The 25,800-nt window shown below is 46.9% G+C and overlaps 1 protein-coding gene and 1 long non-coding RNA gene across 6 annotated transcripts; one reads left to right on the forward strand and one right to left on the reverse strand.

Moving 5' to 3' along the window:
- Positions 1-14,732, reverse strand: LOC134483861 (uncharacterized). Its single transcript, XR_010060991.1, has 3 exons — positions 9,112-14,732; positions 7,256-7,427; positions 1-6,296 (listed from the first exon to the last, which is right to left on the reverse strand). It is a non-coding gene; the product is annotated as an uncharacterized LOC134483861 (long non-coding RNA).
- Snrpc (small nuclear ribonucleoprotein polypeptide C) lies at positions 7,288-25,469 on the forward strand. Of its 5 annotated transcripts, NM_001271040.1 has the most exons (7): positions 7,288-7,454; positions 14,700-14,925; positions 15,223-15,265; positions 16,796-16,904; positions 19,834-19,923; positions 21,448-21,552; positions 25,138-25,469. In NM_001271040.1, exons 2-7 carry the CDS (start codon positions 14,918-14,920, stop codon positions 25,260-25,262), a joined length of 480 nt encoding a protein of 159 aa, NP_001257969.1. In that variant the 5' UTR covers positions 7,288-7,454; positions 14,700-14,917; the 3' UTR covers positions 25,263-25,469. The 5 variants fall into 5 exon arrangements, with proteins under 5 accessions (NP_001257969.1, XP_038954744.1, XP_063135289.1 ...); XM_039098816.2 differs by lacking the exon at positions 7,288-7,454 and having other exon boundaries at positions 14,883-15,035; XM_063279219.1 differs by lacking the exons at positions 7,288-7,454; positions 14,700-14,925; positions 15,223-15,265 and adding an exon at positions 15,135-15,153.
- Positions 25,470-25,800: the final 331 nt, after the last annotated feature.

Consider the following 25,800-nt stretch of genomic DNA (forward strand, 5'->3'; position numbering starts at 1 on the left):
AGGAGGTTTATTGGGGGAGGGGGAGGGGTGGAGGCCTGGGAAGGAGATAGAAGCAGACAAGTGGACAGAACTGTGAGGGCAGAGAGAGAAAGGAGGGCGCCTGCAGAGAACAGATAGAGGGGAAACTGGGGAAAGAGTGAGCTGCTGAATGACAGGTGGGTTTTTATATGGAGCACACACAAGACACACCTGAGGCAGTGGCCCGTCGTGACACAAGTGGCCCGTCGTGACATAAGCAATTGCTAGGTCCCCGAGAGCAGGCCAGAGGAACTGCCCGTAAGCTAGCATGGGGGGGGTTGTTGGTTGTTGGTCGTGGTTTGTTAGGTAGTCAGGCTCGAAAAAGAGGAAGAGGAGGACGAGGAGGAGGAAGAGAAGAAAGGAAGAAAGGATTATATATCCTGACTGTGAAGATCAAACTTGCCCCAAGAAACTGCAGTATGACTCCCATAATCAGCAGGAAGCAGTCTGATGATAACGGCACCCTTTTCCGACCCCTGACTTTACTCAGAGATCTCTTTCCTTTCCCCTCTGTCCTTTCTTCTCTCTTATCCAGTGTTAGAGGGCTGGGAGGGTGGAAGAAAGAAGAGTCCACCAAATAGCAGAGATACCTCAGGCCCTGTCTTAACACCTTCTTCCCAGGAAAGTTCTGGTACAAGTTGTAGAGAGCCATCGGCCCCTAGAGCAGGAAGTGGGTGTGAGGAGTGTGTAGATCTGCTTCTGGGACTTCCTTTTCTCCCCTCCCTCTTACGTTCCCCAGCTTTCGGTCTCGATTCTGCTCTATCACGTGAGTTTGTAGAACTAGCTGGTCACAACTGCGGGATGTTACCGCCTTGTGTTAGAAAAAGGAGGGGGCTGGGGATTTAGCTCAGTGGTAGAGCGCTTACCTAGGAAGCGCAAGGCCCTGGGTTCGGTCCCCAGCTCCGAAAAAAAAGAACCAAAAAAAAAAAAAAAAAGGAGATCTCCCTCCCAGAAGGGAATCTTCCTTCAGAAATGAGTTTTGTAGGAGAGGAACCTCATGACCAAGGTGGGCAGGGCATGGGTGTGGCCCGGAGGAGGGAGAGCATTTTATGTGTTTTTGTTTTTTTTTTCTTTTCTATTTTTCGGAGCTGGGGACCGAACCCAGGGCCTTGCGCCTGATAGGCAAGCGCTCTACCACTGAGCTAAATCCCCAACCCGGGAGAGCATTTTAAAAGCAGCATCATTACAGAGCTGATGTAAGGATGCCTTAATGGAACCGCAGGCTTCTATTTAAAACCTGGGGACGGTGGTAGGGGTGGGAGTGAGGGCCTTAACTGCTCTTCCAAAGGTCCTGAGTTCAATTCCCAGCACCCACAGGGCAGTTCACTACGGTCTGATGCCGTATCTGGTGTGCAGGTGTACATGCAGACAAAATACCAATCTACATAAAATATATATAAATAGAGCCCAGGGGTGATCCCTGCTCTGTTGGCTTGACTTTAATCCTGACACTTGAGGAGGCAGAGGCTGTGGGTTCCAAACTAGCCAGGGCCATAGGAGACCCCCGTCTCCAAACAAACCACAGAACAACAGAGAGGAGCCTCGCTAGGAGAGAAAGCTTAAAGGAAGATAAAAGGAGATGGCGGCCTGGGGAAGAGGAGGGGAGGGGAAGGGCATAGGGAGGGTCAGGAGTGTGGAGAGGAGAGGCAGGAGGGAGGGTCAGGAGTTGGGGAGACAAGGTGAAGAGGCTCCGGAGAGCTTTCAAGGAAATCTCCTGATCAAAAGGAAGCATCTGACCTGGACTTTTATATTCTTTCTGAGGGCGTTAGGGAGTTCCCCACCATGTGATGTGGTCTGGGGCAGGATGACACACTAGAGGCTGTAAAAAAAAAAAAAAAAAAACAGCCCCACAACCAAGTTGTTGGGTGGGAATGGCCTGATTTCTTCAGCCTGAAATCTGACTCCTATGACCCAACTGCTTGTTTTTTGTTTTTTGTTTTTTGTTTTTTTTTTTTTTTTTTTATTGGTTCTTTTTTTCCGGAGCTGGGGACCGAACCCAGGGCCTTGCGCTTCCTAGGCAAGCGCTCTACCACTGAGCTAAATCCCCAGCCCCTTGTTTTTTGTTTTGTGTTTTGTTTTGTTTCTTTTTTAATATCAAATCAGTTCAACACATTCCTGTACCAAATACGTTTCTGCAGTAATTTGTAACGTTCCTGTGTCTGGGTGATTTTAATATGTTGGAAGCACATTCGGTACTAGGTACTAAATTAAAACCGTTTTGTTTTTGGCCACCTAAATTAAAAAAAAAATGTGTTCATAATTTCTGCTTCCCTTTCCTCCCTCGGATGTTTAGTCTAAACCCTTCTTCGGCATACCGTAGGTTTGCCTTTTTTTTTTTTTTTTTTTTTTTCCGGAACTGGGGACCGAACCCAGGGCCTTGTGCTTCCTAGGTAAGCGCTCTACCACTGAGCTAAATCCCCAGCCCCCTGCCTTTTTTCATTAACTGTCATCAGACATATATGTGCATGTATGTACAACCTACTCTGTGTGTGATGCTACTGTGTATGATTTGGTGCTGTGCTCCCCGCCCTCCAGGAGAGATGGCTTCTCGTGCTGTCAGCAATCCTGGCCTTTGATTCTTTGTGTAGGGCTGTGGCCGTGTGGGCTTGGGGCATCTGGGAGCTTGTCCTTGTTTGACAGCCTTGTTGGTAAGACTTTATAAGTGTAGCTTCTGACATTCCTCACAGCAAACCCCCTGTTCTTCTGGCTTTTAACCTTTCATAATATCCCTGAACCTTAGGTGGGCCATGGTGCCTGGCTGATAGGACATTCTCTTGTGTTTTGTTTTGTTTGAGACAGGGCCTATGGGGTCCTGGCTATTCTGTGATGTGACAATATGACACTTTATTTTTCAAGTCTTTTTTTTTTTTTCTTCTTTTTTTCAGAGCTGGGGACCGAACTCAGGGCCTTGCGCTTGCTAGGCAAGCGCTCTACCACTGAGCTAAATCCCAACCCAACATAATATGACACTCTTGATTTCGATTTTTCCTTTTTTTTCCTTTCTTTCTTTCTTTCTTTTTTTTTTTTTTTTTTTTTGGACACTGTTTTCCTGTATAGCTATTCTGGCACTCATTCTATAGCCCAGACTGGCCTTGAACTCAGGGATCTGACTGCCTCAGCCTCAGCCTGAGTGCTGGGATTAAAGGGGTGTACCACCGCTGACCAACACATACTTCTTTGAATTTCACACATACATCTATTGTCATGTTAGGTGGGGTTGGGTGGAAATCATGGCCCCAAGGGGAGAACTGCAGCCTCCCTGTCCCTCCCTGACAGAACCCTACTTACACAACAAAAAAAGGTATCTTTTACTTGCCTGATGATGTAATTGTAATCGTCATCTCAGCGGCTTACTGCCTTCTGCTAGCATAGGTCTGGCCCTGAAAGCCTCTAACCTCTGTACAATGTACAATCTGATCTAGACCAGAAATGTTTTCAGCTTCCGAGATTTGCTGCTCAATAAGCCCACCCTTCCAAGTTCTTTCTGAGCTCTGGCTGGCTGGTTCTGGCTCAAACGCCTCTCCACACTGACTGATTCAATCTGGCGTCTCTTGGCTTCTCATGGAGTTGCTCCGACTGGCCTTTTTTTTTTTTTTTTTTCTTTTTTTCGGAGCTGGGGACCGAACCCAGGGCCTTGCGCTTGCTAGGCAAGCGCTCTACCACTGAGCTAAATCCCCAACCCCCCCGACTGGCCTTCTTCTGACAGAGCAATCTAATCTTCTGATCCTTCTCATTCTCTAGCTCGGTCTCTCTTCACCCAGTCTCTGTAAAAACTCTCCCAGTCAAACTGCCTTATTCTTCCCTCCCTCTCTGCACTGCCTCCTTAAGTTGTTTCCCTTTCCTCTCTACTCGGGAGAGCAGATCTGAGTCTGTCAAATCTTTCTCTGGTTCCTCACTTTGTCTGCCTCTCGGTTAGACATCGATTTCAAACACCGGTGCTTCCTTCTATAAACTTTACCTTCCTTGTTTGGGATTAAAGGTGTGTACTAAGGGCCTGCCTGTATCCCAGTCAGAGGGATTAAAGGTTTGTGTGAGGGCTGAGCCAGGCCATAACACAATCTCCCCGGTTCACAGTATGACCAAATATCCTGCAATAACAACAACAAAAAAATAACACCGGATATGTGACACTTCCCAGCGATTCTCTGGCTTACATAGCTTCAGGAGTACCAGAAGTATATGGTAATGGATGACCTTCCCCCCCCCCACACACACACACACAGGAATTACCCTATAAAGGGAACCTGCTTAAGGTCCTTCTGGTCAGACTGAGCCTCTTGAGGCAGGGTCTTCTGGGGTCTGGAACATAGCCACAGAAAGGGGTCCACAGAGAGGTGAGGGTGAAATGGACTGTGACCAGGAGTTGAGACAGATATAATAAGGTCTAGAGTCCAAGGGGGCAGGGTCTGTCACCAAATGTGGGACCGCTGAGCAGAGTCTGACATGGGCTAACACAGGCAACGGGCTGCCCAGACTCCGCCCCTGCAGAGAAGAAGGGACTCCCCGAACCAGCCCATGTGACCTGAGCCACTAAGTCAGGCTGGAAGCTGAGGATCCAGGGGCTTCTCAGAGAACTAGGAGTTGCGTTTGTCTCTGCAGGGAAGAGCCAAGTTCTGAACTTTAAGACTTCAGGGCTGCTGGGTGCTGGTGGCACAGGTCTTTAATCTTAGCATAGAGTGGTGCGGGAGTCTCCAGTCGATGTGGGAATTCAGTGCCATGGTAGAGTTAGAGTTGTTGCCTGACATGCACGAGGGTCCAATCCCTGGCGCCGTGAAAGAAAAGGCTTCGGTAAAAGCAGTTTTGTATTTCACGTGGGTACCACATTTGATTTATAATCTGTTCTTTGCTCTGTGTTCCCAAACTTGGTAGTCCATCAGACCGAGAGAACTTGGACATCTGATTTAGACAACATAATAAAAATTATATAGGTATATGAAGTTGTTTTGTTTTGTTTGGGGGATACACGAGTATACACCCATGTAGAGGCCAGAGAAGAATATTGGATAACTTCCTCAATGGCCCTCTGTCTTTTTATTTTATTCTTGTATTGGCTGGGTGTGCTGGCGCAGGTCTTTACTCCCAGCAATCAGAGGTTAAGTGGATCTCTGAGTTTGAGGCCAGCCTGGTCCTCACAGAGAACCTCTGTGTCTTTTTATGTGGATAGGAGGGTCCCCCGCATGCATTTATGTGCACTCCATGCATTCCTGCCCACCTTATCTTCTGAGACAGAGTTTCCCACTGAACCTCAAGCTAGACTAGGCAGCCTGGCCAGGGAGTTCCCAGCATCCATCTCTCCACGGTGGGGGTACAGACACACCCAGCCATGCCTGGCTTTCACACCAATTGGAATGACATCAGCTCAGGTTCTCTTGTTTTCACAGCAAGGACTCACCCTCTAAGCCTTTCCCCAGGGCCTGTGTGTGAATGCTTTAGAAAACTGTAGTGTCTGTCTGTCTGTCTGTCCCGGTCTGTCTGTGTCTGTCTGTCTCTACCTCTGTCTCTCTGTCTCTCTGTGTAGGTCAGAAGACAACCATAAGGAACCACTTTTCTTCACTTCCATGCTGTCTCTGGGAACTGAACTCTCTTTTGTGTTTGTCTCCAGTCAAACACAAAAGCCTTTACCCACCGAATCACCTCACCTCAGACTGGGGGAGTACTGAGGTTTTTTTGTTGTCTTTTTGAGACAGGATTTCTCTGTGCGGCCTTGGCTGTCTTGGAACTTGCTCGGTAGTCCAGGCTAACCTTGAACTCAGAGATCTACCTGCCTTTGCCTCCTCGGTGCTGGGGTCAAAGGCTTGTGCCACCACCTCCTGGCTCCCAGTAAGAGTTTTGCTGAGATAAACCAAATATCCAAATTGTAGTTCAAAGCTGGATCGGTGGTGCATATGTGTAATTCCATCACTGGGAGGCTGAATCGGGAGGATCCGGGGTTCATGGACAGCTTTGTCGCAACAGAGAGTGGTAGAGGAGCCTGAGTTCTTTCAAAGAACCTAAGCCATCCGCGATCTAATACAATTGGGAAGACCCACCTCTAATCCAGCTCTTCTGTGGCAGGAAGACCCCCCCTCTAACCTGGGCCACTCCTCCTGCTGAAATCATATTTAAAGGAGATGGAGGAAGGAAGCCTAGGTCTTTGCCTTCACTGGTATCACGGCCGACTTCTTCAGGATTCCAGTGTGTACCCAAGGCTACGGGAGACATCCAGCCTCGGTGACTGACAACTTCTCAATTGTTGGAGCCATTTTTTGGATTATTTGGACCACAGTCTGTGAGTCATCCTAATTAATTCCAGAGAGGGAGGGAAGGGAGGGAGGGACAGAGGGAAGGACAGAAGGAGGGAAAGAGAGATAAGCTCTTTTGTTACTCCAGAAAGCCAGACCTGAAAGAGGGAACTTGAACTGAGGAATTTACCTAAATCAGACAGGCCAGACTGGCCTGTGAACCTGTCTGCCAGATTTTTTTTAAAAAAAGATTTCTTTATTAGATATAAGTACACTGTAGCTGTCTTCAGACACACCAGAAGAAGAGGTCATTGGATCCCATTATACATGGCTGTGAGCCACCATGTGGTTGCTGGGAATTGAACTCAGGACCTCTGGAAGAGCAGTCAGTGCTCTTAACCGCTGAGTCATCTCTCCAGCCCCTCTTTATTTTCATTTATGTATTTATTTATTTTTGAGGCATGGTTTCTCTGTGCAGCCCTGGCCATCCTGGAACTTTCTCTGTAGACCAGGCTGGCCTCTACCTCAGAGATCCACCTACCTATGCTTCAGGAACGCAGGAGTTACAGGTGTGGTGGACAAACTCACCAGGTTTGGGGTTGGGGGGGGCAGACAGATCTTAAGTATACAGCCTGGTAATTAGTTCTTTTTGTTTTTGTGGGCTTTTGAGACAGGTCTCACCATAAAACACTAGCAGGCTTGAGAAACTGTCTAGACTGGGCTGACCTTGAACTCACAGAAATCCTCCTGCCTCCGCCTCTGGAGGGCCAGCATGACAGTTGTGCACCTCCCAAGTCCTGGGAGTACAGTGCTCGCCTTGAAATACTTTTTGCATGTGTGGTACTGGGGCTTGAACCCCAGACCTGGCACCATCTTATTTATTTTCTTCTGGGGAGGGTAGGGCTGTCAACGTTAATTATTTCGAGATGGGCAGGTGAGTTTCCCAAGTTTCAGGAAATCCCAGGGATCAGTGTGCCTAGAAAATTACTCATTAAGCCCTGCACTGGGAACGCTACCTTTGTAATCCTGGCACTTTCCCTGGCGGGTCATTACCCTTGAGTTTGCTTCAGACCATCACACAACTGGAAGATGTTTTGCACACTCCTGTGCCTGGGAACTTTCATCTCTCTTGCTTACATTTCATTCAAGAGTGCTGTGTGCACCGGAGCACGCTTGTGAAGCCGGCATCTGGGAGACAAAGCACAGAGATCACAGGTAATCCGGAACAGTTGAGGCCGGTTTGGACTAACCAGGAGGCCTGAGGCCAGTCTGGGTTACCTAAGACCCTATCTCTCTCTCTCTCTCTCTCTCTCTCTCTTTTTTTTTTTTTTTTTTTTTTCCCCGGAGCTGGGGACCGAACACAGGGCCTTGTGCTTGCTAGGCAAGCGCTCTACCACTGAGCTAAATCCCCAACCCTATGACCCTATCTCAAAAATAAATTCATCTTAGTCTCGTGGTGCAGAGGATGATTTTAATTCCAGCACGGAGGAGGCAGATGGATCTCTGAGTTCAAGACCAACCTGGTCTACAGAGCAAGTGCCAGGAGGGCCAGGGCTACACAGAAAAATTCAGTCTCAAAAAACCCCCAAAACAGCAAACCACCCCTAAACCCGTAACAAAGCAAACGATTCCTGTTCTTGACAGTGCAGCCGCTGTTGAGTGGGGTTCTAGTGTGGAGTTTTTGTTCTACCACAGGGATAAAAGTCCTAGTTTTTAGTTTGGTGCCATGAAAAAGTCTCTTGGAATGATTTTAGGCAGGTCTTTATGTGGACCGTGCTTTCGTTTCTCTTAGTTGGCTTCAAAGAGAATACCTGGACCATGGAGAGCTGTGTTCAGGGTGTGGAACTGCCTGGTGCCTGTGGTAAAATGTTCACACTGGTGGACAGACAGGACGTCCACCCGCTCTGTCTTCTCCCCCTCCTCACCTCCTCCGACTTTTTTTTTCTTTTTTTCCGGAGCTGGGAACCGAACCCAGGGCCTTGCGCTTGCTAGGCAAGCACTCTACCACTGAGCTAAATCCCCAACCCCTCCTCCGACTTTTAAAAACGGAGGTGGGATCCCCGGAACTGAGCTGTGGGTGCTGGGAACTGATCCCTTCCTCTGCAAGAGAAGTCAGTGCTCTCTAAGCACCGAGCCATCTCTCTATCCCTTTAACTTAAAAAAAAAAATGTGTTTGTGTGTGTGAAGGTCAAAGGATGACCTGTGGTCTGGCGAGCTCTGCCACGTGAGTTCCAGGGATCCATCTTATGTCATCAGGCTATTGGTGCAAGTGCCTTTACCCATTGAGTCATCTTTCTGGCTCGAGAGGCAACAGCTCGAGCCCCACCCCCACTTTCAGTCTTGCTGTGTAGTTCAGTCTGTCTTGGAGCCTGGGTTGACCTTCCTTCCTTTTTCCCCTAGGGTGTCGGGATTATGGGTGTACCTGCTATACAGGCTATACAGACATCTTATATTTCATTTGTTTTGTAAGTATGAGCATGGGAGTGCCATTGTGTTCCTGTGGAGGTCAGAAGACCACAGGTGGTGGGGCTGGAGAGGTGGCTCAGCGGTTAAGAGCACTGACTGCTCTTCCAGAGGTCCTGAGTTCAAATCCCAGCAACCACATGGTGGCTCACAACCATCTGTAATGAGATCTGATGCCCTCTTCTGGTGTGTCTGAAGACAGCTACAATGTACTCATATATAATAAATAAATAAAATATTTAAAAAAAAAAAAGACCACAGGTGGGAGGTCAGCTTTCATTTTCTGCTGTGTGGATTTAGGGAGTCAAACTCACCTTGTGCTTGTTGGTGAATGTATGCCCTACCTGCTGATCTACGGAAACAGCCCTTGTGGTCTCTTTTTCTTTCCTTGAAAAGACAAGGGTCTTACCTTGTATCCCAAAGTGACCTTGGGTAACTCACTACGTAGACCAGTCTGGGCAATCCTCCTGCCTCAGACTCCCAAGAGGTGGTATTACCGGTGTCATGGGTTGGATATGCTTGGTCCAGGGAGTGGCACTATTTGGAGGTGTGGCCTTGTTGGAGTAGGTGTGTCGCTATGGGCATGGGATTTAAGACCCTCATCCTAGCTGCCTGGAAGTCAGTCTTCTAGCAGCCTTCAGATGAAGATGTAGAACTCTCAGCTCCTCCTGCACCATGCCTGCCTGGATGCTGCCATGCTCCCGCCTTGATGACAATGAACCAAACCTCTAAACCTGTTGTTGTAAAAATATATTAATAAAAAAGTATGGTTGTCTTTTATCCCGTTAGGTCCCCACCTCGGTGCCCAAGATATCTGCTAGATATCTTGGCGGAAACACATCCCAGCTGCACTTTCTTACACTCAAACCCTCACATAAAAGAACACACAACACAATAATCTTTGACTCAATTGATAAGATATAATTGCCCCCTTAAACATACAAAGCCCGGTAAGAACATCCCTTAAGAACATTGATAACAACCTGTAAATACACAGAGCAGAATCTTAACATCACCTGCCATGGCTTCTACCCTCTCTCTGTCTGTCTCCTGCCTCCTCCTTTCTCTCCTAGTCTCCTCCTCTTCCTTCAAACTTCTCTCCCGCCCATCCTTCCTTCTCCTCCAATGACAGGCCTCCTTCTATCTGTACCTGCCCCTCACCTGTACTTTACAAATTCAATGGGGAGGTGGTTCTGGTGAAGTCATCTGAGTTCTGAGTAGTGACTAGGCAGCTGTCCTTGGGGCAGTGGAATTAGCATCAAAATACAGATAACTTCAGGGCACAACACAACAAAAACCTGTAAGCCAGCCTCAATTAAATGTTGTCCTTTATAAGAGTTGCCTTGGTCACGGTGTCTGCTCACAGCAGCAAAACCCTAAGACCAGGTGTGACCCATCACACCTGCCTTGGTATTTCTTAGGTCTGAAATCCAAGGCCGGTGTTAGTACCTGCTTTCCTCAACGAAATAAGCCTCAGGTGTCATCTTTGGAGCCTGGATTACAATCGCTGGACCATCCTCACCTACAGCGTGTGTCCACATAGCAAAGCAGCCCCGCCGGCCTCTGCAGCAGGGCTTTAGTAGTTGGTAGTGGAGGGAGTTCAAGGCGCCCGTCTGGGAGACAGGCTGTGCTGTACAGTGAGGTGGCACTCACTCTGAAGTAGGAGGCGTCCACCGAGTGGTCTCTCGGTAATGACCAGGACAGGTGGCGTCGTGCCTCTTCCTACCAGCCTCTTTTCTTCCCCATTAACTTGCCTCTTAAAATGATTTGATCTTTAATTTGTTCTTGTGTAGGTGTCTGTGCATATCCGTGTGTATACCAGTGAGTGTCCCTGTGAGTTTAGGCCTGAAGTCGACCTTGTGTCATTTCTTGGGAGTCATCCACCTGGCTTTTTTGAGGCAGGGTCTCTCACATTGGCCTGGGGGTCACTGATTCAGTGAGACTGGCTAGCCAGTGAACCCCAAGGATCTGCCTGTGCCTGCCTCTTCTGGGGCAGAGCTCAGAGTGTCATGTTTTCATGGCAAACACTTGACCACCTATGCCCCAGAGCCCCTGCCCCTTTTCATTTGTGACAGGATCTTACTCTGGAGCCTAGGCTGCCCTTGAACTGTTGCAGCACATGTTATCTTTGGACTTGTATTCCTCTGGCCTCAGGAACTTCCCAGGCATGACTAAGGTATATTTTAGGGCCATGATCTTGTCCCTGAATAAAGGCAGTTTACTTCCAAGAACTTACCTGAGAAAATAAGGCTCTCCAATCACAGCAAAAGGCATCAGGAGGTTACCGGTACACTTGGGCTGGGATTTGGAAGGTTCTCGATACACCAGCCAGCCCTGTGTGTACCATGGATTCTGGCTATGTGAGCCCAAGTAATGACTTCATCACTTACTAGCTTTGCAGTTTGTTTTTCCCAAGTTATGTCACCGCTGTGGTGCTCAATTTGGTTATCAGTAAAAAGCTTTCAAAGCTGAATCCCATTAGATAACAAGGAAAAAAAAAACCGACTCCTCTGATTCTGATACAGACTTGGTGCTTAATAACTGGCAGTGTCTTTTTGTTTCTGTGTGTGTCCTTCCCACACTCAGGTCTTGTTGGAGTGCCACACCATACGAAGGTTGCCTCCATTCCCGTCCTACCTTATAGCAGGGCACCCCTCGAGTTGGACTGAGAAACATCCTGTGCTAATAACAAGCTTAGGCTCTAAAAGGAGACACCGAGAGCAGTAACTCCTTTCCAGCAGAGTCTTACTCAGAGCCTCCCTGCTAAACCTGTTCTCTTTGCTCTTGGCTGGACTTCCTCCTGATGAACAAACCTGTTTCTCTAATAGCTTTAGACTAATAAAGAGGTTCAAAGGACAGCACATTCCTCGGGGCCTGGGACTTCAGCCTTTTCTATTCTTAGCTGTAAACTCTGCATTTACCAGGGTGGAGGCAAAACATTCACAGAACTAATGAATCATTTCCTTCTCACTAACCAAAGACAGTGTCTTCTGCCACCCGGAAGCCACCGTCATAGCAAGGTAATTGTAGCATTAGTATTTTTTTATTATTATTTTTGGACACATATCATATATCCTGACTAGCTTTTATATTTCTTTCTTTTTTTTTTTTTTTTTTTTTTTTTTTTTTTTTTTTTAAAGATTTATTTATTATATATAAGTACACTGTAGCTGTCTTCAGATACACCAGAAGAGGGCATCGGATCTCTTTACAGATGGTTGTGAGCCACCATGTGGTTGCTGGGAATTGAACTCATGACCTCTGAAAGAGCAGTCGGGTGCTCTTAACCGCTGAGCCATCTCTCCAGCCCCCTCTTTCTTTTTTTTTTAATAGGTATGGGTGTTTTATTTTCGTGTATGTCTGTGCACATATGGACCAAGTGCCCACAGGCCAGAAGAAGGTTTTAGATCTCCTGGGACTGGAGTTAGACTGTTTTTTTTTTTTTTTTCTTTTTCTTTTTTCTTTTTTTCGGAGCTGGGGACCGAACCCAGGGCCTTGCGCTCGCTAGGCAAGCGCTCTACCGCTGAGCTAAATCCCCAACCCCGGAGTTAGACTGTTTTTAAACTACCATAAGGGTGCTGGGAACTAGACCTGGGTTGTCTGGGAGATCTTCCAGTGCCCTTAACTACTGATCCGTATCTCCAGTTCCTTATTTTGGCTTCTTGAGACAGTTTCAGGATGTAACTTCCACCTCTGGTTGACCTGGACTTGCTATGTAAACCAGGCTGGTCATAAAGTTGAGGCAATCCTTCTGCTTCTGCCACTCTGTCCCAAGTGCTGGGATTGCAGGTGTGTTACCACACCAGACACGACATTCTGTAATTTTAGTGTCAGGGGGAGGATCTAGGAGGCTGAGGGAAGATTTAGATTTTGTTGTTTTTCAAACATGTTCTCACCTTGTAGCTCTCGCTGTTTTGGAACTTGTTCTGGAACTCACAGAGATCCACCTGCCTTTGCCTCCCAGGTGCTGGGATTAAAGGTGTGCATCACCATTGCCCGGCTAGGCCTAGGTTATTTTATTTTGGTTCATTTGTTTTTTGAGACAACATTTTTCTGTGTATTCCTGGTGTACTGGACCTCACACAGATATCCGCCTACCTCTGCCTCCTGGGTGTTGGGACTAAGGGCTCGTACAACCACCACCAAGCCAAAGGTCTGGGTTATTAAGGAACTAATAAAGACCAAAGTTATCTGAAGGTGACAATGAAAATCACCGCTAGGGGCAGGAGAGGTGGCTCAGTGGCCACTGCTCTTCCAGAGGTCCTGAGTTCAAATCCCAGCAACCACAAGGTGGCTCACAACCATCTGTAAATGGGATCCGATGCCCTCTTCTGGTGTGTCTGAAGACAGCAACAGTGTACTCGTATACTTAAATAAATCTTTTTAAAAAAAGAAGATCACTGCTTTGAAGTGACATTACATTTGAGTTGGATTTTGCAAACTGGCTAGGTATAGTAACTTTTCTGATTACCTTTGTGAGTGTGTGTGTGTGTGTGTGTGTGTGTGTGTGTGTGTGTGTGAGTGTGTGTGTGTGTGAGAGAGAGAGAGAGAGAGAGAGAGAGAGAGAGAGAGCAGTATGACTCATTCTCTGGAACTCAAATAAAAGGGAATCCATGGCCTGGAGAAATGGCTCAGTGGTTAGAGCACTGACTGATCTTCCAGAGGTCCTGAGTTCAAATCCCAGCAACCACATGATGGCTCACAACCGTCTGTAATGAGAACAGCTACTACAGTGTACTCATATACCTCATATAAAGTATTTCTTTAAAAAAAATGAGAGAGAGCAAAGTGTAAGTTTGACCTTTTAGTTGGCAAGGTCCTGCTACCAACCAAATTCTTCCTATGAAGTAACTACCATTTATGTGGCCTAAGTGACATTTCACTTGATGCTTTATGAACATTAATTTTTTTTTAGATTATGCATGTTTAGCTTGCACGTATGTAACTGCAGCACGTGTGAGCCTAGTGCTGGGAGGGGATTAAAAAAAAAGGTCCACCAGACCCTCTGGGACTTGAACTGCAGGTATCTGGGAGTCACCGCGTTGGTGATTGAGCCTAGATCCTTTCAAGAGCAACAAATGCATAGTCGCTAAGCCAACTCTCCAGCCCCGAACAAGCATTTCTACATTTGATTCTTCCTTAAACGAGTCATTCTTGGGGGCTGGAGAGATGGCTCAGTGGTTAAGAGCACCGACTGCTCTTCCAGAGGTCCTGAGTTCAATTCCCAGCAACCACATGGTGGCTCACAACCATCTGTAAAGAGATCTGATGCCCTCTTCTGGTGTATCTGAAGACAACTACAATGTACTTATATATAATAAATGAATAAATCAAAAAAAAAAAAAAAAAAACAAAACGAGTCATTCCGTGTACTTTTCACATGAGGAAACTGAAGCTCATAGAGCGTAAGTAGTACAGATAGGAGCGAAGCAGTGAGTCAGGTTTTAAACCTTGGGACTCTACTACAGAGACCGGCCCCACTCACCCAGGAGTGCGTCTCTACAATTCACATCTTAATGGCTCGACAACAATTATTAATTTCTCAGTGGTCGTCTTCTACATTTTCTTTGTCTTCCCTAAAGTTGAGCTGCCCTCTTGCCTGCTTCATTTCCCTAGCATAGGACTTTGATCCCTTGTCCACTGATTCGATCGATTTCAGTTTATTGCTAATCAGGTGTCAGAGAATGAGGACTTTTACCTGATTTGGTTCTGCTGTTTTTCAGCACTTACACCAGAGCCGGTAACATACTAGGGCAGCGATCCTGACTCCTTTTGCGGGTAGAACAACCCGTTCTCAGGTGTCAACTAAGACCATCACAAAACACAGATATTTACATTACTAGTCGTAAGAGTGGCAAAGTTACAGTTATGAAGTAGCGACAAAAAAACATTATGGTTGGGGAGTGGTCACCACAACTTGAGGAACTGTATTAAAAGACCGCGGCAGCAGAAAGGTTGAGAACTGCTGACCTAGGGCTTTGGAACTTTTTTGTTCAGAGAACTAAGTAACGCACTTCCGAGAGGGAATAACCAATCACGAGTAAGTGAGCGCGGGTTGAACCTCCGAGGCACCCATAGCCCACTTCCTGGCCGTCCTCAGTAAAGACCGGAAGCAGAAGTCCTATTCTTCGCGTTTGCATCCCTGCGTCGGCGCAGCCTGTGTGCGTCAGTTCCTGGCGGCGGGGACCGGGATAGCCAACGGCCTGTGGAGCAACATGCCCAAGTGAGTGTGCCCTGGGGTTTGGCGGACTTACGGTGATCCGTCGGGGCCTGGTGAAGGTGGAGGGCCGCGGTTTCTGGTTCTCGAAGCTCTGAGGGCAAGGGAGCACCTTGGTGAGATGCCGGGTGGGGAACCAGGCTCTCCGGTCACCCTTTGAGAGTGGGGTCGGACTCCCCCTCCCCCGAGAAGCCTTGGATTCTGTCAGAACGCTTCGTTTGATTTAGAATCCGAGTAAGTTGGGATTTTTGTCAGTTTGTTTGGACAACTGTTAATTGTTGACGTATTCTTTTGTCATTTCAGGTTTTATTGTGACTACTGTGATACGTATCTTACCCACGATTCTGTAAGTGGCGCGTCTTTGTATAGCCTTAAAATTATGCAAGATTCTTTTTCTTTAGGTCCAGGGGTGTGCGTTGCAGCCTCCTGGAAATTTATGATCACCTTTCCTAGAAAGTAGGTAGGAGGTGGGTGTTTTTTTACACCCTTCTGACTACGTCTTTGTAATGTGAAGATATTTGCAGAATGGTAAAACTTTAGCAAGCTTGTCGATGAAAGCATTTCCATATACAGAAATTGCATGCACGTTTAATGTCATTACTTGAAAGGGTGATCCAGGAAGTTGGCAAATTCCAGGTCAGTCTAGGATACATATTCAAGCCTTGTCAAAATAACGCTCCCCCAACCCCCCCCCAAAAACAAAACAAAACAAAACAAAACAGGAGTGTGTTCCTACAACTTGGAGACTTGATTATGTCACATTATTCAAATGTCGGTTAAAATGGAAAGAAATGTCTTAGCTTGTACAAGTGCAGCTCCATTCCTAGCTTCTGTGGGGACCCCATTATCTATTGATCATCAGAAATAATTGGAAGAATCTAGTGGAATGTGATTAGTGCCACCTGCTGTCTAACAATCACAAGGCCCTGGGAAAGATAAAAACTACCCAGCACCAAAGTTAGGTAGTGGGGCTCGTGCCTTCCCAGCGTACTGAGGTGGAGTATTGCTGTGAGTTTAAAGCTATGATGGGAGACCCTACCTCAAAAAAAAAAATTAATTTTAGCAACAACCAAATTTGGTGGTGTGGTTTTAATAGTTTTAAATTATTTATTTATTTGCTCCCCCTTTCCCTAACAAAACAAGACACAGCTCTGCCTGTTCTGGAACTTGATTTGTAAATTAGGCTGACTTTGAACTCACAGAGAGCTGCTTGTTTCTTGCTGCGGAGTGCTTGGATTAAAGTTGTGCGCCACAACTTCCTTGGCTTGTTTTTGGACAAGGTTTCTTTATGTGGCCATGGCTGGCCTAGAACTTGTTACGTAGAGCAGGCTGGCCTGCTGCCTCTGTGCCTTTTGAGCTGCTATTTTCCCAAGAGAAGCATGGGGGCATTAAAATAGCACTAGGGTTCAGATAAGCGGTATGCACATTTTTTTCTTAAAGTAGCAAATTGTGTCTTAGATCTGTAAATACGGATTCTCTATAACAGTCTGTAACTGTAGACAGAAGCCACAGACAGTAAATAAATGAAGTTGTTGGCTGATGTGTAACCTTAGAGTGCATGTCTAAAAGGCAGAAGCTCTGAGTGGAGTGCAGGGAGGCCAGGAGGCAAGGGTCTGTGTGCCCCAGTGCTCAAAAGCAAATACCCTGGAGGGATAGAGTGTCTCACACTGTGGTCTTGGTGGGACAGATATGCTCAGGGCCCCAGGATGCTGGTCTCTGGTCTAGTTAATATGTCCAGTAAAGATGTCTACCGATGGCAGTGTGTGGAAAAGGTATTTCAGTGTCTTAGCTAGGCTACCCACCCAGAGGCAAAGCTGAAACCGTTTTAGTTTGATGATTTTGTTTCTGTGTCTGCCATGACCTTTCTGTTTTACAGCCGTCTGTGAGGAAGACACACTGCAGTGGTCGGAAACACAAAGAGAATGTGAAAGACTATTACCAGAAATGGATGGAAGAACAGGCCCAGAGCCTGATTGACAAAACAAGTATGTCTCACACTGTGGTCCTGGTGGGATAGAGTGTCTCACAGTGTGGTCCTGGTGGGATAGAGTGTCTCACAGTGTGGTCCTGGTGGGATAGAGTGTCTCACAGTGTGGTCCTGGTGGGATAGAGTGTCTCACAGTGTGGTCCTGGTGGGATAGAGTGTCTCACAGTGTGGCCCTGGTGGGATAGAGTGTCTCACACTGTGGCCCTGGTGGGATAGAGTGTCTCACAGTGTGGCCCTGGTGGGATAGAGTGTCTCACAGTGTGGTCCTGGTGGGATAGAGTGTCTCACAGTGTGGTCCTGGTGGGATAGAGTGTCTCACAGTGTGGTCCTGGTGGGATAGAGTGTCTCACAGTGTGGTCCTGGTGGGATAGAGTGTCTCACAGTGTGGCCCTGGTGGGATAGAGTGTCTCCTAGCGTAGTTCTGGTGGGATAGTGTGATCCCATTTTCTTCATCCCTTTTCCACAGCAGCAGTTCACTGTGTGACATACCGGGCCATTTGCTTGGGTCGAATGAGTAGAATGGAAGTTCACTGGTTTACCAGGAATATGGGGACATATTAATATTAATTATTAAGACAGTGCCTCAGAGGACAGTCAATTGTTTTGGATGGGTAGAGAAGATGGAGTTGCCTAGGATTTTCCTGTTAATGGCAAGATTTTGTAGTACTTTATGTGCACCTGTCTTTGAAAATTGTGAGCCACAATGTAGAGAGTTTTCCGTGATGATTTGAAAAGGTCGGGATGCATTTGAGAGACTTTATTTGGGTTTCATGTTTGTAACTGATAGAGAGGAGTAGTCAGGGGAAACCTGATGGTAAAGAACAGCCCATGTGATGTGGGCTGCTGCTGGACCTGTTTGTTCACAGGAACCTTCTGTGTTTTGGGTCCCAAACCCTGGCAAGACTTTGTATTTACTTTAAATTATAGAGGTATACTTAGAACATGGCCTTTTCTAAAAATTCATTTAGTTTCATGTGGCACAGGTGGGCCTCTGACTCACTTTGTGCGTTGGAGGCTGATTTGAACCCTAGATCCTCCTTTCTTAGCTTCTTAAGCCTGAGCGTTACAGACATGGGCCTGGTCTGCTTTTGTTTTGTTTTGTTTTGTTTTAGATAATTGGTATTTTTTTTTTCTCCTATGTGTGATGTCTGCCCATGAATGCACATGTGGAAGTCAGAAAAGGTGTCAGGTCTTATTCTGTCACTCTGTGTGGGAGATAGCATCTCAGATGTAGCCTAGGCTGTCCTTGTTATTTAGACCAGGCTGGCTGCCTTTGCTCCTGAGAGCTGGAACTAGTGGCAGTTGTCACTGGGCCTGACTCTGCTCTTAGCACTTCTGGCCTCTTAGTCCCTTGGGATAGAGCCTTTCATCGAAGCTGAAGCCATTTCAGCTGGCTGCCGGCTGGACTAGTGAGCGGAGATGCTCCTCTGTCTGCCCCTCTGTCCTGGAATTACAGGCAGGCATTCATGGCTATGCCTGGCCGTCATATGGTATCAGGGATTTGAACTCTGGTCCTCAGGCTTGAGCAAGAACGCTCATGCACTGAAGTGTCTTTCCACTTTTGTTTGGGTATTTTGGAACTTCTAGCAATTATTTTGAGATTTGAGAGAAGTCCAATAATGCCACACACTGGGCTAAGTGAATTCTCTCAGTGGTAGACTTGTGGTGTAGGGGAGGGAGACTGTCAGGAACTTGCTGTGTTGTCCAGAGTTAAGTAGATATGAGTTTGCTGTTCCCTCCGCACTTACTCTACAGGCTGCCTATATAGGATATGGACAGCGCTCTTCCAAGTGGAAAAGCCCTACACGGACAGAAGCCCTGAAGTCATGGTCTGCCCGCCTTTGTCTTAGTGGATGGAGTGGGTAGGCCACAGGAGTCAAGAGTGGGCTTTGTTTATTTATTTAGGGGATTTTAGGTTTTGTGTTTTTGAGTCTTGCTCTGTGGTCCAGACTACCTTTGAACTCCCAGCCTCGTGGCACCGGCTTCCCAGTGTAGGGTTATGGCTCTGGCCCATGTATTAGCGATGCGATTGTTCTCATGTCTGCATGGATAACATTCATTTTCCTCTGTTCTCACTGCCGACTCATGTGGTCCAGGAGAAGGCTGACTGTGGTAGACCTTTGTTAGCGTAATGGCTCCTTCAGTGTCATCTCTTGCTTTCAAATATTTGTTTCTTCCTCATCTGGTTCACTGCATTTGTTTCAGGTGAACAAGGAGTGTATGTTGTCCTTACTCAGGAAGGGGAATGCACATGTTTTACAGCTTGGCTTAAATTGATTAAAACTAATTTTTTTTTTTTTTAGTGCAAAGACTTGTCTCATATGCTTGTCAGTCACAAGCCCCTGTGTTCAAGTCCTCCGGCAATGTCTCTTGAGTGCTGGGGCCAGAGGTGTGCACCATGCCTCACAGCAGTGGGAAGCACAGGTTACATGGTTACATTACAAGAAGACTTCTAGGGGGCTGCAGAGATGGCTCAGCTGTTAGAGCACTGACTGCTCTTGCAGAGGTCCTGAGTTAATCCCAGCAACCACAGGGTGACTCACAACCATCTGTGATGAGATCTGGTGCCCTCTTCTGGCCTGCAGGCAGAATACTGTATACATGATAAATAAATAAATTTTAAAAAAAAAGACTTCTAGGAACCTTAGTTCAGGAAATGAGTTCGTTGCTATTGTAACAATGCAGTATCTCGGGGTTGGGGATTTAGCTCAGTGGTAGAGTGCTTACCTAGGAAGCGCAAGGCCCTGGGTTCGGTCCCCAGCTCCGAAAAAAAGAACCCAAAAAAAAAAAAAAATACAGTATCTCGGTCCATGGGTAGGACCTGTAGAATACTTGGTAAGCGAAGTCAATACAGGCAGATTTCAAAGAGGTATTTTCATGAACGAGTTGTTCAGTCTAACGCATCACTTTTGTTTTTTTATCTCAAGCGGCTGCATTTCAACAAGGAAAGATCCCTCCAGCTCCGTTCTCTGCTCCTCCGCCTGCAGGGGCCATGATCCCGCCTCCCCCCAGTCTCCGTAAGTGTCAGACTTTGTGTCAAGGTGTGCGGCTGCTCAGGTCAGCCCTTGATTAGATCGTTAGCTTCTCACATTGTTGGTTTCCAGATCTTGGTGACTGACTGGGTAGTCACTAATTGTTTGCCCACATAATTTCCTGTTATGTGGTTGTAAAATGCGCACATTTTATTGCTTTTGTTTTTGATTTTTGATTTTTCAAGACAGGGTTTCTCTGTAGCCCTGGTGGTCTGGAACGTGTTCTGTAGGCTAGACTGGCCTAGAACTCACACAGATTTGCCCACCTCTGCCTCGAAAATGGTGGGACTAAAGGTGTGCGTGTCCCATTTTGTGTGTGTGTGTGTGTGCGTGTGTGTGTGTGTGCGTTTGTGTGTCCTCCGAATTCCACACAGCACAGCATGTACATGTACACCCCATACACATACACATGAGCCTCTGTTCTCTGGGAAGGCCTGTTCTTCATGTAGTGGCGGGGTGTATCTGTACACGGTCATTGTTCTTTTGCTCCCCTGGGAGAGCCTGAGAGACACCAGCTAAGTCTTGTAATGACGGGTGTGAATGAAGAAGCAGGCTGCTTGCCTCTAGGGACTTGTGGGGCTCTCAGGCTGCTGTGCCTCCGCTCTTTCCCCTCTGGGTTTCAGTTTCCAAGGCTAGCCCAGATCCTCTTATCTAGTGTGTGCTTATCCCAAACAACAACAAAACCAAGCACACTGCAGAGAATTTTTAAGTTTTTATTTGATTTTATGTGTGGGTGTTTTGCCTTCATATATCTAAGTATGCTGTGTATGTGCCTGGTGCCAGGAGTTGGCATTGAATTTCTGGAATTAGGTGCCAGGCTGTGGCCGTGGTGGCTCATGTCTTTAATCCCTTCCTCTGGGGAGGTGGAGGCAGATGTGAGTTCAAGGCCAGCCTGATCTACAGAGTGAGTTTCAGGACAGCCACAACTACAGGGAGAAGCCTTGTCTTGAAAAACCAAAAAAAAAAAACCAATCCAAAAAGCCCTTTGGAGCTTGAGTTAGACGGTTGTGAGCTGCTAAGTAGTTGCCAGGAATTGAACCCAGGACCTCAGGAAGAGTCCCAGTGCTCTAACCACTGAGCCATTATTCTAGCCCTTGATAATTTTGTTTTCTTTTTTTCAAGATGATTTCTCAATTTCACACTGGTAAATGTTTTTACTAGAGGTAATTTTCCTGGGGATGGAACCCAGGGCCTTGTGCAAGCTAAGCACATGCTCTACCACTGAGCTGTGCACTGAGCCCTGAGTGTTTTTACATTTCTGTCTACCCAGTTTGTTATTTCTCTCATGTTTTCTGTATTAGAGCCTTGTTTCCTCTGTGTAGTGATGGCTCTCTTAGATCTTGGTAAACGCACCATGACAGGCTCTTTTTGTGAATCCTGTTAGACTCGGAAACTGTAATAATGAAGAAGTTTTTTACTTATGTGTCGATCCAGGCGTGAGCCTCTTAGCTTCACTGAGGATCGTGCAGCATGGAAAGCCTCTAACCGCAGCTTCTTTGTGTGTTTTAGCGGGTCCTCCTCGGCCTGGCATGATGCCTGCACCCCACATGGGAGGCCCTCCCATGATGCCAATGATGGGCCCCCCTCCTCCTGGGATGATGCCTGTGGGACCAGGTGAGTTGGAATGTGTCACAGTTTAGTGTGTAGTATTAGGTCTGCATTCAGGGGTGGGTTTTGTTAGCTGTCAAGAGTTGTCTGTACCGTACCCCTGAATTTCATCAACCTTTAATGATGACGATTTGTTCTGTGCTGCTGACAGCAGCGGTGAGGCTGCCTCCCCCTCCTCCTGCCGTCCTCTCCTCAGTCTGACTTCTGGCTACTTACCATGTGGATCAGCTTGCTGCCTCTTGGGAGTAAAGGAAAGGTAGTTTGGATTTTGATTTGTTGGAGAACTTCCTCCTGTTGGAGAGTGATTCTCGGAGATGAACTGTACCTAACCAGCAGAAGAGACACCTTTGGCTTTGTAGGTTTTTCTGTGTTTGAGACAGGGTCTCCCTTTGAAGCCCTGCTGTCCTGGAACTGTCTATGTAGCTCAGGCTGGCCTTAGTTTGCAGATCCTCCTGCCTCTGCCTCCCTCTGCTGGTATTGAGGGGCTGTGCCACTGTGCCCAGGAATCGTTGATTTTGGTTTTTAATTCAGAAAGCAGAAGGGTGATTTCTGTCCAATGCCTTACACTGTGTTCGCCATGCCCTGCCAGGCTTATAGGTCCTCCCACTTAGCCAGAGCCTGTGGCTTCATCCATGGCCTTGGGGATCTTTAACTGTGGGCACGTGGGGCACCCACATACCATAGAACGTCAAGTTCTCAAATGTCACTGGTTACAGCATAATTAAATTAACTATTGTAATAAAAATGGTGGACATAGGAAGGTTTGGAAGTAGATGAGTGGTTCCTTCGACTCCACTGGAGAAACAAGGTGCACAGGGATAAATTAGGGCAGCTTTCCAGCCAGGAGGGTCAGTCGTGGCCTTTGGGTTTCATGGTTGTGAAGAGACACGATGACTATGGCAGCTCTTATATTAACTGGGGCTGGCGTAGCTTGAGCATAGGAAATCTCAAAGCCCCCCACCAGGCCACACCTCCTAATAGTGCTGCTCCGTATGGGCCAACCCTTCAAACACTTGAGTCATGGGGGCCAAACCTAGTCAGACCACCACACTGGCCTATGAGCTCAAGATGCAACCACGTGAGATAGATAGAGACAGGGCTTCACTGTGGAAACCAGTCTGGCCTTGAACTTATGGACAACCACTTGCCTCAGCCTCCCAAATACTGGAATTAAAGGAATGTGTCACTGTGACTACCTTGTTCTCTAAAGCAGTGTCACTAAATAAAACATTTAGTGAGTGTCTCAGGGTTTTACTGTTGCAAACAGACACCATGACCAAGGGAAGTCTTATAAGAACAACATTTAATTGGGGCTGGGTTACAGGTTAAGAAGTGTAGTCCAGGGCTGGAGAGATGGCTCAGCGGTTAAGAGTGCTGACTGTTATTCCAGAGGTCCTGAGTTCAATTCCCAGCAACCACATGGTGGCTCACAACCATCTGTAAAGAGATCCGATGCCCTCTTCTGGTGTATCTGAAGACAGCTACAGTGTACATAATAAATGAATAAATCTTTAAAAAAAAAAAAAAAAAGAAGTGCAGTCCATTATCATCAAGGCAGGAACAGGGCAGCATCCAGGTAGGCACGGTACAGGAGGAGCTGAGAGTTCTACATCTTCATCTGAAGGCTGCTAGTGGAAGACTTGATTGCAGACAGCTAGGAGTAGGGTCTTAAAGCCCAGGCCCACAGTGACACACCTACTCCAACAGGGCCACACCTCCTAACAGTGCCACTTCCTGTTCCAAGCACATTCAAACCGTGACAGTGAATTTAAAGATGTTGGGAACCAGGAATGAGTGGCCCATAGAAAGAAGCCTCATAGCTGGATGTGATGGCCTTCGCTGTAGTCCTTCCTGAGCAGTTCAGCTATTCACAAGGACACTTGTTTGAGGCACTGTGGGCAGTACAGCACACCCTATTTGTATAAAAACAAATAAATCATGGATAAGGAAAAGAGGCTGTGAAGACCTGGGGCCACCACACCCTTTTTCCTACCCCACATAACCAAGACTTTATGGTATAAAGTTAAAAGGTGGAAAGGAAACAGACCTCTATATAAAATCTCATTGTTGGAAAATCTGAATTAAATACACTGTGGAGAGAAAGGAGGAGTATCTAGTTGGTAATGTTTTATATGGACAGTAACATACAGGTTACCAGAGTGGACCTGCTGTTCACGTAGGACAGCATTGCATGCTACCCTTGCCGCTGCTCTTGTAGCTTCTGGACCTACTGGGTTTGCCTGATAGAGCTCCCCATACATCATTTGCCCTCCTATGGTGGGGGAATGGAATGTTGAATTAAGAGTTTTACTCTTTTTTTTTTTCTTTTTTTTTTTCTTTTATCTTTTTTCTTTTTCTTTTTTTTTTCGGAGCTGGGGACCGAACCGCAGGGCCTTGTGCTTGCTAGGCAAGTGCTCTACCACTGAGCCAAATCCCCAACCCCGAGAGTTTTACTCATAACCTAGGATGGCCTTGAACCTGAGCCCTCTGTCCCCTCAGGGTGTTGACATTACAGGCATGTACCCCACATCCAACTTTGAATATGCTTATTATATCTTGAGCTATTTATACCACAAGCTTTTAATCAAAATTAACTAAAAGAAACATTTATAGGATACAATGATGTATTTGTAGTTTCTGTGTTCCCTACCCCTAACTTACTTTGATTTCCCCTTTTGAGATAAAGGCTCATATATAACCGACTGGCCTAGGCGTATTAAGTAACCACGCTGGCCTCAAACTTGCTACAGTGCTCCCGTCTCTGTTGCCCTGTGCTGGATTACAGGATGGGCCGGTGTGCTTGAAAGCATGGGTACTATAAGGAATTCACATAGCAGAAACATTGTAGTGCATAACAACAGATGAGTAATAGTTTCTAAACTGCATTTAGAAAATGGAACTCGGTATGTTCCATTTAATGTGATGCCTGTTATTTTTTATGACTTGAGCTAAAACGGTTACTGTTAGGTTTTTAACCTGGCCTAGTCATTTCCCCATAGTTCCCAACAGTGGCTGAGTGCTGAGATTGGCCTCTGCACCTGCACATGGAGGACACAGTGCCCGGTCACATGGTGGAGATAACTGGTTGGGAAAGCTGAGCAGGCCAGGCATGGGAGTGCACGCCTTTAATCTCAGCACTGCAAGTTGAGGCCAGCCTGGTCTACAGAGCTGGTGTCCTTGGTGCCTTGAGAGCAGTGCTCTATTTATAGCGCTGCTGTCATCGGACCAGGGTCCCTGCCTGCACTTCCTGTGCTGACCTTTCCTTCCCTCTGTGTCTGAGAGTGTCTTAAGTAACTTAACATTTGAATTTGTCACATTTTTTTTCTATTGTGTGTCTTTTCAGGTCCAATCTGTAGTTTGTTATGTGTGATGTCCTCCACCCTTCTCCCCAAATAGGGTTTCTCTTTGTAGCCCTGGCTGTCCTGGAACTTCCTCTGTAGACCAGGCTGGCCTAGAACTCAGACTGTTGAGTGCCAGGAGTAAAGGCACGCACCACCACCGCCCTGCTCTCCTTTAGGTTTTAATTGAAGTCCCACCTACTGTCTCCCGAATATTGTTTTTCACTCCTTTCTCCTTTGTTCTGTTTTGCAGCTCCTGGGATGAGACCACCCATGGGAGGCCATATGCCCATGATGCCCGGGCCTCCAATGATGAGACCTCCCGCCCGCCCTATGATGGTGCCCACACGGCCTGGCATGACCCGGCCAGACAGATAAGAGCAGAAGCGCTCTTTATCCTTTTGTATTTCTTGTTGTTTCGCCAGGAGATCTTGGTGCTGACCCTGAGTGTTTCCTAGGTGCATGATGAGGAACTTCCCTTCCTAACAGAGAGAACGCTTCTGGAGGGAGAAGTGGTACAAAAAAGTGCGGTTTTCACTTACATTGTGAAATGTGAAAATAAAGTCGTCAGCTCTTTTAGTTAAAGTGTGTCTCCTTCCCTTCCTTCCTTTGTCCTGCATCACGTCCTAGGGAGCTGAAGCCAGCTATGTTCTATAGCTTGTTCTGCAGTGCGTTAGCAGCCAGCCGTGTGAACACTCTAAAGCCCAGGCCAGCCTTGATGCTAGGATTATGGGTGTATGCTGTCATGCCTGGCTGGCACATCAGATTTTAACATTTTCACTTCATGTGGTGGTGGCACACACCTTTCATCCCAGCACTCGGGGAACTGAGGCAGGCAGATCTCTGATGGACTGTTTACTCTGAGTGAGCTGCGATTGTAAGCCATGCCTTTAGCTACCCACTCTAACCATTTACT

The sequence above is a fragment of the Rattus norvegicus genome, chromosome 20 (genome assembly GCF_036323735.1).
Source record: "Rattus norvegicus strain BN/NHsdMcwi chromosome 20, GRCr8, whole genome shotgun sequence".
In the NCBI taxonomy this organism is placed as follows: domain Eukaryota; kingdom Metazoa; phylum Chordata; class Mammalia; order Rodentia; family Muridae; genus Rattus; species Rattus norvegicus.